General features: G+C 44.8%; 1 protein-coding gene across 6 annotated transcripts in view; it reads right to left on the minus strand.

The window, feature by feature from the left end:
• Positions 1–5,452: 5,452 nt before the first annotated feature.
• LOC121720854 (zinc finger protein 516-like) overlaps positions 5,453–14,682 on the minus strand; it is a 44,207-nt gene continuing 34,977 nt past the window's right edge. For all 6 annotated transcript variants that reach the window (XM_042107323.1, XM_042107320.1, XM_042107326.1 and 3 more), the window contains 2 exons: positions 13,364–13,431; positions 5,453–9,094 (listed from right to left, as the gene is read on the minus strand). In XM_042107323.1, the coding sequence (XP_041963257.1) occupies positions 9,035–9,094; positions 13,364–13,431 (128 nt within the window). In that variant the 3' untranslated portion in view covers positions 5,453–9,034. The remainder of the gene's footprint in view (positions 9,095–13,363; positions 13,432–14,682) is intronic.

Raw genomic sequence — 14,682 nt, forward strand, 5'->3', positions numbered from 1 at the left:
GTATTATTTCCCATTTTTGTCTCTTTCTGTCTTTTGTCTTGTAATTCTGATATAATACTGTGTGTAAAGTTTTTTTTTTTTGCCCAACCCCCCATAAAACAGTAAAGACAAAGGGAAGAAGCATTCTGGAAGAGAGACTGCACTGTGGACAAAGCTTGAGAATCAGCCATTTTGATTTGTGAAGAAAAGAGCTACAACCAAGTACAATGGTCTTTTTTTCACAGGGAGCCATTTCAGGAAATCAGTTAAATGTAAAGTGACACTCCATATTCGATGCCCCAGGTCCTGTTTTATTTTAGTCTGTGACGGCTGGGTTCAAGTTTGGCTTTTCATGAAGCAGCACTTAAGCGAGAGACTCTCTCTCTGTCTCTCTCTCTCTCTCTCTCTCTCTCTCTCTCTGTCTCTCTCTCTCTCTCTATGTAAAAGACTGGAGGTTGCAGTATTGTGTCTCGTAAAGGCATATTGTATTACGACACGTTCGGTCCAACATTGCTGCTGTTAAAGACCAACGCGTTGCTCTCTCCTAGCATTCCCTTCCTGAGACTGTGTTGAGAGATACAGGGCAGCATATGCATTTGTCTCAGGGTGTATTTGTGTGGGAGTCTGTTTTGTGTGTGTGACGGTGTGTATGTGTGTGTGTTGAAGAGAGTGTGTTTAGCCCGAACACCCTGCCGGAGCACTCTCTCTCTCTCTCTCTCTCTCTCTCTCTCTCTCTCTGCTCCCCACTCATCCATTAAATCTAAACCAGGGCGGAAATACTTAACCCATCCGAGGTGCCAATAAGGAGGGCCCCCATAGAAAATTACTGGGGAATTTAAGCCTGGCTGCTAATGGCATTGGCACAGACACTTTGCCAATATGCATTTAGCGGCGCGCGGCGCGGAGCTGTGCTGGCGCAGGGAGCCCGGAGAGAGTGACACGGCCCTCTTGAACCTGTCTGGGCCTGAGATTGGGCTGTCTGTCACAGCTCAGGCCCTGCCATTACCCATAAGCCCCCATGCCTTGCTCAACTCCCTCCCTCTCTCTCTCGCTCTCTCTCTCTCTCTCTCTCTCTCACACACACACACACACACACACACACACACATACTCCTGTCTATCCTCAAGGGAGGTGTCCAGTTACTACGATTAAAAGAAACAAGAGGATTTGTGTTCAACACACAAGGAGGATGGCTGGATGCAACTGGTCTCTTCGTAGCTCAACCCACCTCCCCCACCCACCACACACACACACACACACACACAGACACACACATACACACACACATTCAAACATTAATCAGATGTGTTCAGCTGTGCGTTCACAAACACTAAAGCTGTCAGAAAAGTGGCCGTTTGTGTTTACTTGAACCTCTTTAACCTTTTGAACCTCTTTTGTACTGAACATTAATAATAAATCCAGTTAGCAAACATTTTAGATTATTTCTGCCATTTAGTAAAAAAAGTTTGGCTTTTGATACAAAAATTGCAAACTTTCATGTTCTTTCATCATGAGCCCATCATGATGTACACAAACTGGCTTAAATGAAGGCCCTGTAGTCGCTCCTATCTATAAAAAAAAACAAACATATCTTTAATCAAGACAGTGCTGGAAAGCAGCTGTGACTGGGACTCTTATCTGATGCTTTCCATCTTGGCCGCCTCCACCATTGTCTCTGGCGCTGGTCTGATCTGAGGGAGCGAGAGAGCGACCGTCCCTCTCACTGCCATTGGACTTAAAGCACATGCCAACCTCTGTCCAGGCCCGCCTTTTCTGCGCCAGATTAAGCCTCTCAAATGGACTAATATACTCCCAGAGAGGCGGCTATGAGTGGGCTTTTGACAGCCTTTATTTAACAGGACAGGCTGATGGTGGTGGGTGGGTGTGGGGGGGGGGGGGGATTGTGGTGGTGGGGGGTTGAAGCTGAATTTGGAGATGATCCAGAAATAGCTTTCTGCCCCTTTTAATCTCTACCATGATGCTGATTTGCCAATTGCTGACCGATAGAATGGATTTTTTTTTCCGCCCTTGGAAAGAGCACATTAGGGGTATAAAGAAGGCGGGGGGGTTACCAAACACAATCTCTCCGTCTTCATGTTCCTCCTCTTACACCCCATCACCCGCTCATCCCCCACCCAATTCATTGTTTGCTTCAAAAGAAGGCCTTGGTGGCAGGCCGCGCAGAGAGCTAGGGCCCCACCGGCTGAAGGATTTCTGCCAGCGGAGCAACATTAACTTTAAGCTGTTTCAAAGAGGGACCAGCGACAGGCATTAGCTTGTTAAGTATCAGTGCACAAAAATATAAAAAGGAGAGGAAAATGAATATGAAGCAGCGGTGTGTGTGTGTGTGTGTGTGGTGGTGGGGGACATAGGAAATGTCATTAATGTTAATTCTAATTACTTTTTGGCTATTAAGCACAAATTAGCGAAGGCTATGTTAAATGTCATGGTCTGTCCTGGGAACCGTATAATGTTAGCCGGTGCGTGCAAGGGATGGGATTGGGGGGGGGGGGGGGGGGGGGTTGCAGGTTTAAAGAGAAGGAGAGTAATTTGGAGAGGAGAACAGAGGTAGAAATAAGGGAGGGGAAAAGGAATAAAGGGGGGAGGAGGGGGGGTCAGAGAGAAAATATAAGTTTTAATTTGCATTCTTTAGATCCAACTTAATTCTTGTAAAGGGTTGACGTCAAACGGAGCAGTCCCGTGAAGGCGGTGGTGGAACACAAACAGCGCTAAGAGCACGACACACGAGCCGTGGCGCCCTCGCTCCGACTCAAGGTTAAACGAGTGCTCGGGAATATCACCCTCTAATGAGTGATTCACCGGAGGTCCCTCTGTACTGCCTGCTGCATGCCAGATGAGCTGCGGAAGTGAGATTAGAAAGACAGACACAAAATGGTTCACATAAAAGAAGGGAAATCAAAGAACAGCTTGTATGGTCTGGACTTTTATTGGACCTTTAATGATGTTCAGCATTATCACAGCAAGTCACAGAAGAGTTAGACAAGAGGGGGAAAAGACAAGATAAAAATTTTACAGTCAACATTTTTTAACTGTGCTTTCGGTCTATATCATTGGATTTTTCTTCTGGAGTACATTATGTGCATTGTTGATGTAAAACTATTCTTATTCTTTCATTGCAAAGTGTTTTTTTAACTACGACAGCTGAGCTGGCACATAGTGAGTGACTTTTTGTAGGCTACGTGTTTATTTGCAGTGAGCGGAGCGTATGCAGCCTGTGTGCCTTGTCTTCTCTTCCCCCTTCTGAGAGGCCAGTTCTGCGGAGTTCCCCTACAGTGAGGTCTCGCATTTCCTGCACTACCTCTTTCCTGCTGCTCTCAACAACCCCCCCCCCCCCCCCCCCCCCCCCGTCCCCCCATCCCTCCGCCTCATTCTTGTTCCTCTTAACTGTTGGAGAGTAAATAATACTTGATATTCATAAACAGCCTTTTCCATTCATTACTGTCAGTGCACTGAAACGCGGGAGGCGGAGGTCACCATCTGAAGGCCCTCCTCGGGCAACGGAGAGGAAAAGGCGGGGGGGGGGGGGCACAGACACACACTCAAACACACACACACACACACATAAACACATACACAACACTGCCCCTGGTTGCTGTCACTCCCACCTCCGTCCTCCGTCTCCTATTAGCCGACGCTCTGGGTCATAACCTTTCTGTGGCATTTTGTGGTTCCGGAACCCTTTGATTAGCGTGATATTTACATATTCTGCCGTGGCAGCAGCAGAGGCGACGACGGCGACGACGACATCAGGAGGAGCGAGGAGGAGGAGGAGGAGAGGGCAATCTGGTTGTCGTGGACGCTTGAAGTGTTGTAAACGCGTTTGGCCTTTTGTCGGCATCGGGCTTTGCCTCTCTGAGCTCAGGACCACGCAGCTTGTGGGTTTATAAAGGGGAGACTTTAAGTGAGTGCTACTGCCCACTGGCCAGTGGCTGCGACTTCCACCTTTAGTGATGGCAGATGTGCGGGTCCTGCTGCTGTTTGACTCCTGTGAGCTCAGAGGGCAGTGGAGTGAACTACAACTTTGTCTACTCAGGTCGCGGAAGGAGGAGCAGGAAATATATTTCTTCTAGTGGAATGGTTGCCAAGTAACGCAGAGACGCAGCAACTCTAACCTTTGTGTCTATTAGCGGTGCAGTAATATAGAACGTAGGCTAATGCAGTCAACAGGAAGGGTTGCAGAGTGTTTTACAATGGATTAAAGCGCAATTCTGTCAATCATAATCAAAGACTGGAACAATCTTACTAGGTTGTTTTAATCATTTGATAAAAAAGTAATATTGTTACTATTTACTCAGGTTATATGTTTAATATTGTTTATTTGTCACAAGTTTATTTCTATGCACACACACACACACACACACGCACGCACACACACACACATTTGTACCTACCACCACTTCTCTGCCTTTCTGACTATGACAGAAAGCATAGGGTTAACGTGATGGACCTGTCATGATGTGACACCCCAGACAGCTTGGATGTGTCGGAGAGCAGGTTCTGTTCCCTGTGCCTGGCTCAGAGACACCATGCTGACGGTATCAGTGTCTGAGGGATGAGTGACAGACCACGGCAGTCTCTCTCTCTTAGCCTGGAGGCCACACTGGCATTAATGTCACAATACACACACACACACACACACTGAGTCCTCAGACACCCACATATCACACTACAAAAGACACACACACATACTGGCATTAGTGTCACTATACACACACACACACACCCTCTCTCTCTCATACACACACACACTCTGGCATTAATGTCACTACACACGCGCACACACACACATATACCACACCCATCACATCACACACACTGGAATTAATGTCACATGCCATGTTCCCAGCGCCGAGCTGTCACTCACTCACCACTCACTTCAGTCCCAAATCTGGCTCCGTCATACGACACCATCAGGACTCCTGTAATAGAGAACTGCCAGTCGCCTGAAGGCCCCTGGCCTTACAGTGGGAGAGGGAGCGAGGAGGTCTGGGTAATTTTCAGGTCATTACACCCGTGGCAGGTGAGTGATATCCAGAATGGCTTGATAAAATAGCGTACAAGCTGGCGAACGTGTCGCTGTATGTCATGCTGTATAGTCACTGACCCGGGCGTACGGTATGGAGGTAGATGGGCAGATCTGGGCAGATGTCATGCATAAAAATGCATTAACGTTACAATATGTGTGCACATTGTTTGGAGTGTATGAGTTCACAGGCATGTGTGTGCATATATGAGTGTGTATGTATTTGTGCGTGCATGTGTATATGTTTCTGTGTGTGTACAGAACAAGAAAAGGGGATTTGTCAGCTAGCACTAAACTACAACTGACAGGGACTAGCTCTCTTTGCATCTGCACCAAAGACTATTTTCTATGTGTGTGTGTGTGTGTGTGTGGTGTGAAGCTAATCTGTGGCAGCCATGTTGGGGGAAGAGATGAACAAGAGCCAACAGGTGTCATTCATCTCTTTAATGTGGAAATGACATTACATTTGAAACAATGTATGAAACGAACCATTGAAGAAACTGAGAGCGCCTCAGGAGAGGTAGAGATTTTCACATTGGTGATGGCCTGACAAACTAATAAGGAGCAGTACAAATCAAATCAAATAATATATATAAAATAAAAAAAACAGCAAACATCCGCTGAACCATTTGACTTGATAATAAATTACAGAAGTCAGCCAAGTACACTTTAAATAATATTATCTAGCTACCATAAAATGTAATTTGTTACAAAACAAACAAAAAAAATGTTAATGCACACACAAACAATAAAAAAAAACTCTTTGGGATGGCACCCTTGTCTATCTATTAGTAAGTCCTATTGTGAGCAGGCGAAACAAAAGGCCAACACTAGCTGTGCTGAGATCAGTATAAGTCATTTAAATGAGTCTTTATTTATAATGTACATTACACAGAGTCTGGTCACAGTTCAGTGGCTGACAGTGGGACTCTATTAAGACAAAACAACTACAGATCATGGCTGACTAACAGCGTTAGCCATGATTCACAACACAGCTCTTGCATTCTCCTGTTGCAACGCAACTAAAAGGTGTCCCTTTACAGTATAGGGTACAGTGTATGTGTGAGGCCCGTGGAAACAAAGGGCTTGTTCCCTGCGTCAGTTAACGGATGTGATGGTTATAATTTATCTAACGATGTAGCTGAGTAGATTTGACTCTATGAACAAACAGGTTGACATGGATGTACAGTCAGGCACTCGTTTTAATAGCAATTCATTTGACAAGTAACACGGCAGAAGGCGCTCTGCTGCAGCACTTAAGCAAGCTGCTCGACAAAACCAAAACAGGAGGCTCAACAGAGAGGGACACACTGACACGTTGCCCTGAAGTCAACGGAAAAGTTACAAGCAAAGCATAATCCTGCTGACATAGAGGTATTGTGTGGTGTGTGTGTGTGTGTGTGTGTGTGTAGGTGTGTATGTATGTGTGTGTGTGTGTGGGGGGGGGGGGGGGGGGGTTGGGGGGTGGGTGTGGGTGTGTGGGAGGAATGTTTACATGGACCTAATACATTATTGCTAAAATGCTGATGGCAAGTAGTTTCGGCCTGACTCGACGTCTGTCTTCGACTTGATGAAGGTTCATCAATCATGGACAAAATGAGGCCTGTGCCTGACAAGCCACTGTGCGTAGGTAGTGGGCTGAGGTCTGAACCATGACGTGACAGGATGGATTGAAATATGATGCATATATGCCCTCTGTGCACTCCTAAATAGGGACACAACAACAGTGCTTAAGCATACATCCTTCTGCTTTCCCAAACAAGGAAAAAGAAACCAAACTCAATGAGTCAGTACAAACAAGGACATCCTAAAGCTGGAACCTAGTCTAAGCGCACCGAGGTGAACTGCTAATGCATTTTGGTATCTCATGTTGTAAAGGGCTTGATTAATAGCGGGAAACATACACACACACAGACACACACACACACACACACACACACACACACACACACACATACAGATACAGACATACAGGCACACTGTAAATATACTCCTTTCCCACCCGATCTGTCCATATCTAGCCATTCACAAGAGAAAACAGGATTTTTTTTTTTTCTGGGAAGTTAATATTATTCTGTACATAAAACATTAGTATTCCCAACTAATACATTTTAGACTACTTGGTAGGCTATCATTATCAGCTACTTCAAGTATAAGACAGTCAAAAAACATACAAATCTGTGCAAGGCCTGTATGGCTTGCGCGTTTGCTGTATGCACACAGCAAAATCTTACATGATTGTGTTTTTGCGACACAACTTGTTTAAGTCTTTTCAAAGTCACCTTGGGGTTGCCTGCTTTAGAGAATAAGATGAAGAGAATTATTTTATAAAAATCATAATGATCCCCAGAAATGAGGCCCCACTTCTCTGTGTTCATCAGTATCTGTGTATCTACTAATCTTCTGGGGAGTGGCCTTCAGAGGGGCAGAGTTCACTTCAGAGGGGCAAACCCAAATATGACCGTGTAGACTTCATCTTTCAGACAGAGAGAGACATGAGAAGAAACTGTACCCCCGCACCACCTACCCCCCCCCCCCCACACACACACACACACACCTCATCCTGAACAATAGGTATGAAATGACCGCAGCAGGGATATTGATTATTAAACATTATTCGCTTGCCGTTTGTAAAGAAACACAGCAGAAGTGTGCACAGCTGAACCACACAGCTCATTGGAGTTCAAGATAAATAGGATTCTGAACTGTGGCTTGACTGAGTTTGGTTCACCTTTCTGTGGACCCCAGTGAGCGGAACACTCTACGCTTTGATGAGGAGGCATTTGGCATGCATGAAGTCACGCAAGGCCGGCAGAGCAAAAAATACAAATACAAATAAAATGTGCACGCATAATCTACAGTGATATATCACAAAGAGGAAAAATGAGTGAGTGCGCCCGGATGGCTTCTGATCCTTAGGTAACTGAGGAGCTGTTGGACCAGCCCAAACAGCCAAGAAAAGGCCTTTAATGCAAAGGAGGTGGGACAACGGAAAAGACTTGGGGAAATCAAGTGTGCTCAATGGCATCAGCCAGCAAAAAAAACTGATCTACCTCCCCACACACACATACATACACACAAACACACACTCTCTCCCTCTCTCTCTCATTTGCAGACTGTCATCTTCACCTCCCAACACTAAGGCTTGAGTGTGCTTTTGGGATCAGAGAAAAGGACATCCAGCTCTACCGGTACGGTTTAAAATTGACAATAATTAGGTGACCATTAAGCCCACATGCACATTTATATTAGCCATTAAAATAGCTCTCGCTTTCATAATGAGCACTTATGTACACACACACACACAAACACACACACACACACACACACACACACACACAGACACTTGCTTTTCCATGCCCTGTTTTTTTAAGAGGCCTTAAATAAGGACCCCATAAAATGGCAGATCATTTCATCTTGTCCTGTGATGCAAACAAATGCTGGACGAATTGAATCCTTCTGCCAGTCCAGAAACATTTCACTAGCACTTCAGTGACACAGAGTTCAACGGGTTCCGCTGTCCACACATGTTTGTGAGCTCATTTGGTTTTCAAAGGAAAAATAAAAATTATTATCATTATTATCTAAAAAACAAGGAAAAAAGGGCACTAGCTGGGCAATGATTAAAGTCATAAAATAACCCAAACAGTAAATAGTTCACAGTGTCAGCCAAGTCCTTCATCAGTCAATATCAGGCAAGTGTCCTCCATGCTGTCCTTCATTGTTTTTGTACTCTACTGATCTGACCACTCATGGATCCAACCAATTGGTAGCAGTGGTTACAATGCAGTTTATTTGTTATTTAGAGATTCATTATCTAGTATCACGTTTCCCTGTGTTGGTCTTGTCAGTGGCTTGGAGGTGGCTGGCCAGCTTGATGTTCTTGGTGGGAGCGGTCAGGAGGAGTAGGTGTGTGGACCTCGGCCGGGCACTGCTCAAGCTTAGCGAGGGCGGCGTCCAGGTGAAGGGCGTTGTCGAAGGGCACGTGGTGGACGCTCTGCACGTGCGTCTTTAGATTCCCTTTCTGAGAGGCTCGGTACGGGCAGAGGTGGCAGCGGAACGGTCTCTCCCCTGCAAGAGTGACAGACAAGAACAGCAGGAAGCGAGCGGTTAGGGAAGTTGAAGAGTTGACCAGCAATAATAAAAAGTAAATAAAAAGGCCCAAGTTGAGTAAGTGTCAATACCCTCCCTGACAATTGTACCTTTTCCCTATAGTGCTGCGCCTGCTTGCAGTCTACCAGTTAATCCTTAGGTAACAAAACCAGGGCAGAGCAAAAAAGGTTGGTGTTTCTGAAAGTCCAGGTGTGGCCTGAAATGGCTATGGGTCTCAAGCTACAGAAATTAGCAACAATTTTGCAGCCATTAATACTCAACTACAGGACCAAAGGCAGGTACTGTACCTCTTCACAGCCCTACATGTAGTCCTAATCGTGGGACAAGAAACCTCTCTCTGATTCAGAGCTGTGGTCCAGTTTTGGTGACGCTCTCTGGGCCAACTGCTTTAAAGGTGCCATGTGTAAGAATTGAGGTACAAATATCCAAAAAAGTCATAATATCAGTTTCGGCCATGGGAGGCGGTATGCGGGCAACATAACCGCCAGCCAAACTGCAATACACGAATAACTCGCACGGGACGTGCTTGTGGACGTACTTGAACCAAAGAGTATACACCTGTCGGGCTGTGGCTAGTAATTTAGCATGCTAATTCAGGTTGATATCTCTGCAGCACTATACCTTGTCATTTTTTTTTTTTAATGACATCATCGCCCTTATTTCTTCTCATTCTTTTGATGTGTGTAGCTCATTTTTTTTTGGATATTTTTACCTCAATTCTTACACATGGCACCTTTAAAGAATTCTGGCAGATGCAAACTGAGGAACAGGAATATATTTTTGACACGAAATAAGATTGCTGACACTAAATAGTCTCATTCTATGGATTAGGGAGTTTCTGAGGGAAAGGCCCCAGCGTGTCCATATGAACAATACCATCTCTGACTGTCTTGTCCTAGTGTCCGTATAAACAAAACCATCTCTGACTGTCTTGTCCTAAACACCGGTGTCCTGCCCCCACTTCTGTTCTCCATATATACCAATGAGGTCAATTACAACAACAATGACTCTATACATCTAATCAAATATGCAGATGACATGGCCCTTGTTGCTTGCCTACAGGATGCCAACAGCCCATCCTACTTTCAACACATCAACCATCTTGTCACCTGATTTGACAGCAGCTACCTTGATCTGAATGTCAGCAAGACCAAGGAACTGTGCTTTGGAGGAAAGAGGGGAGTAGGCAACCGAGGACCTAACTTCATGCCCATCAACATGAAGGGGAAGGATGTGGAACAGGTCAGCAACTTTAAATATCTTGGGACAATTATAGATGAAGATCTTAGATTCCAACCTAATGCAGACTACATCTATAAAAAGGCAAGACAGCGTCTCTCCTTCCTCAGAAAACTGCGAAGCTTTAACACCAGCAAGCACACCCTGACCATGGTGTACAGGTCACTCACTGAGAGTGTCAGATTCAACATCACCTCCTGGTATGGGAACCTCTCATAGGAACAAGCTGGCTCAGGTGGTAAACCAAGCCAGCAAAACTACAGGAGAAAAACAGTTACAACTCCACACCCTATACAGCCGTTCCATAACACAAAAGGCCATCCAGGTCTTCAATGACCCCACCCACCCCCTCCACCCATCCTTTCAGCTACTGCCATCTGGCAGAAGACTGATGGTCCCAATGGCCAGGAAAAATGGGTACAAAAAGTCATTTGTTCCCTCTGCTGTGTCTATCCTGAACCAAGGCATATTAAAATAACCCCCCCCCCCCACTTACTCATGCACCACCCAGTCAGGGTGATGATGAGAATGATCAGTACGAGAACTGCACTAGTATTTATTCATTTATGTTTTTTAACCATTTATGTAATTTAACTTATATTGTCTGTTTGCTGTGTTTTTATGTCGCCAGACTACCAAAGATAAATTTCCAGTGTATGTACATTCAGTGGACAGTAAAGTTTTTATCTATCTATCTAAATAAGATTTTCTGACACTAAATAAGAGTCATGCATTTTCATACTGGATATGTAACTATCCCACCTCAGGTGGCTTTAAACACCATGTTCTTTTCTCTACACCTAACTAACTTATTCATTTATCATGTACAGACCTTACTGTTCTGTACTGACCCTAGGCAGATGGGTCAGGCCCCTGAGTCGTGGATCTGCTCGAGGTTTCTTCCTACATTTATCTCTAATTCTAGGGAGTTTTTCCTCGCCCCTTTCTCATGGGCTTTCTCTGATTGTTTAACACTCTTTAAAGCGCCATGAGACATGTGCAATGTTTTGGCGGTCTATAAATTGAATTGAATGTAGGGTCACATTTATTTCATAGGGCACGGGGCTCATAAACAAGGCTATGAAGTTACGTCAGTGTGAGTCACATCAATAAATCACCCAATGCAATAAGGTGAGCTTAACTTCTTGGTGGCTGAGAGAAAGCTTCCTATGAATCTGAGGGAATGAGTGAGTGCTTAGATTTTACACACTGAGAACTTAGCTCGACTTAGCTTAGACTTAAGCCACGTTTACATGGGCGTTTTTTTCCCAATCAGATTGAAATTAATCTGATTAAAAAATGTCAACCAAATTGTTTACATGAACGCTAATTAAACCGATTGCCGTTTAATCTGCGTTTACATGGAACGAACATTTAATCATTTAGAAGTTCCTAGTTGTATTGCCGCCATGGAAACTCATTTGTTTACGTCACTCTGCATTATTACTACATAGGGAACACCTGCGCAGAAAAAAGAAATGTAACTGTGGAGTACCTCTTTACATAGGTGGATCGGATTATCAGAACGGAGTACACCACCTCTCCCGATCCGATTGGAAATTTAGTCGGATCGGGCTGAATCCGATCGGTTGAGGTGTGTATATGAGGCATTTTTATTCCCATTGAGCCATTACTCCGTAATCAGATTAAACATTTCCATGTAAACGGGGCTATTGACCTTGCCCAACAGCTGTGTGATTTGAAATAGCTATAGCAGACAAACCCAGATAAAGGCTAAGGAACTCACTAGCATTTATAATCCACATCATAAATGTGTAAGCAACTGGTAGAATGGTGCACAAATATGTGTATTTTAAACAAAGCAAGGATTCGAAGAGATTCAAAGCACATACATATCCTCACAAATGCACACACACACACACACACATACGCACACACACACTCACACACACACACACACACACACACACACACACACACACACACACACACAACACACACACACAGCTCTTTAATTAGACCGACCTACAATGCCTCCGACACGTCACATAAATAAGCAACACACACCTGAGCAAAACAAATGAGATTGCCATTTAATTGAACCTAATTATCATTTTGATAAATGGAAGAAAACCAAAATGGCATAACAAACGACTCCCTTTCTCTGAGTCCCTGGCACCCCTCCCAAAAGAAGGAACTGGGAATCTGTGCCTTATCATACATCATTATGGGGTTGGGGAGAATAAAGACAACAATGTGAAAAAAATACAATTAATCATGAGAATCGGGGGGGAGGAGACATAAGCACCAGCAAATGACGTGAGCGAAAAGCGAGCACCTTCAAAACACTGTCCTCTGTGTTGCCATACCGGAAAGAAAACCCTCCATATTATGTCAAAGGTTATCAGCTTCACGAAACAAAACTCAACAAGGCATTTAATTGGTTGCTTTTGTCTCTCTCTCTCTTACCATCAGTCAAAGCATCTGATGTTTGCAGGAAAGGGGTGCGGGGTGCACAGCTGATTAATTAAGACAAGCAGAGCTACACAAAACCTGTGTCTTCTTTAAGGTCACAATAGAGGGGTGGTTCTTTGTACTGGGAGACGTTCATGAAATTGTCCAAAGCAAAAAGAAAATGGGAAATGAATGTGTATTTTGATGAAAAATGTAGGCTACCATTGAGAGACGGCATTCATTGGAGCATTCTAGTGGGGTAATGAAAATGTAGAACCTTCTACAGGCTGCAGGGAAAGCTATAGGCATTGAGAAGTGTTTATGGAGCACTGATCCGGCCAACGAATAAGCAATGCACATGGACACATAGACAAGAGAGCAAACTCACAGAAACACACAGTGTGTGGGTGTGTGTGTGTGTGTGTGTGAAAGCACTCACTCACAGAGATAGTCAGGAGCACAAACACACACGTGCACGCGCGCGCACAGGCACACACACACACACACACACACACACACTGGCGTGAGAGCAAATTAAATGAAATAAAAGTGAATGCAGAAGGGGGAACATACTTGTTGGGGCGCTTCAGTGGAGGTGGCGCGAGCATCAGTACCTCCCAGTCCATTAAACTCAAACACAACTGTGGGGGAACAAGGAAAGGAGAGCAAAAGAGTGGAGAGTGTGTCGGTCAACAAGGGTGGAGGTTGGAGGTTGGAAAGCGGAGGTGCCTGGCTTTAAAAACATCAGTCCCACCAGCCAGTAGCCTTCTCCATCCCACAGATATACCAGACAACCAGATTACACAGCGCCAGCAGAAACAACACAAACCTCAGCTGATTAAGCCAAATCATAAATATTTAAAGTGAGTAAGTAAAGAAATAAATATATAAATGTGGGAGTAAATAAGAAAAATAAAGTAAGGCGGATGGAGCGGCTGGCCGGCCGGCCGGCCGGCTCGCTGGAGGAACGCTGCTGATTTAATGTGACATGTACATGCTAATGGCGGCCTCGGGGTCTCTGGCCTTTCTCAACTGGATGGCTGGCTTGAGCAAAACCATCACTGACAAAATTAATTACAGCTTGTGTGTGTGTGTGTTTATCCGTGTGTTTATGTGTGTTTATGTGTATGTGTGTGTGTGTGTGTGTGTGTGTGTGTGTGTGTGTGTGAGTTTGCGGCAACAGCGTGGAGAGTGTTCTGCCTGTGCATCACTTACCATTTGGCCTCTGTCACTTAGCATCACTGGCTGTCCAATGAATCATTCACACTGACCATAAAGAACTTAGTAATCTGACTGTCTGAGGCTATAAGAGCACAGTCTACTGATGGAGAGGAGAGGAGAGGAGAGGAGAGAAGGAGGAGAGAGGGAATGGTAAAGAGATTAGTAGAGGAGAGAAGAGGCAAAGAAGAAGATAGGTGGAGAGGAAAGATGAGGAGATGAGAGGAGAGAAAAGAAGACAGAAGAGTAGAGAGGAGGAGGTGTGCATAAAAGATAGGAGGATGAGTGAAATGTACATAGAGGGATGGAGAGACAAGCTAACATACGACTGGGAATGAAGTAAACAGGAGAGGGAATGACGGGAGAAGAAATGATTAAAAAAGAATGAGGGGAGAATTTAAGTGAGAAAATGAGAAGAAAATAGAAGGATGAAAAGAACTCCTCTCCTCCACTCCCCCCTCCCCATCCTGACATCATCAGACCAGTGTCATGCCTCCTCTCATCTCATTTGAGGAAGGGCTGATCTGTAAACAATAGGACTTGACTGGGGCCCAGTGTGGTGTGTGCAAATGGAAACATATGTTGGAGTGGACGAGTGACGTGCCGATCGCCGGTGGCCATTGGCTCTCATTAGCATGCACAATTACATCTTTCTAATTGACATGTGATTAATA

Source organism: Alosa sapidissima, chromosome 10 (assembly GCF_018492685.1).
Source record: "Alosa sapidissima isolate fAloSap1 chromosome 10, fAloSap1.pri, whole genome shotgun sequence".
Lineage (NCBI taxonomy): Eukaryota > Metazoa > Chordata > Actinopteri > Clupeiformes > Clupeidae > Alosa > Alosa sapidissima.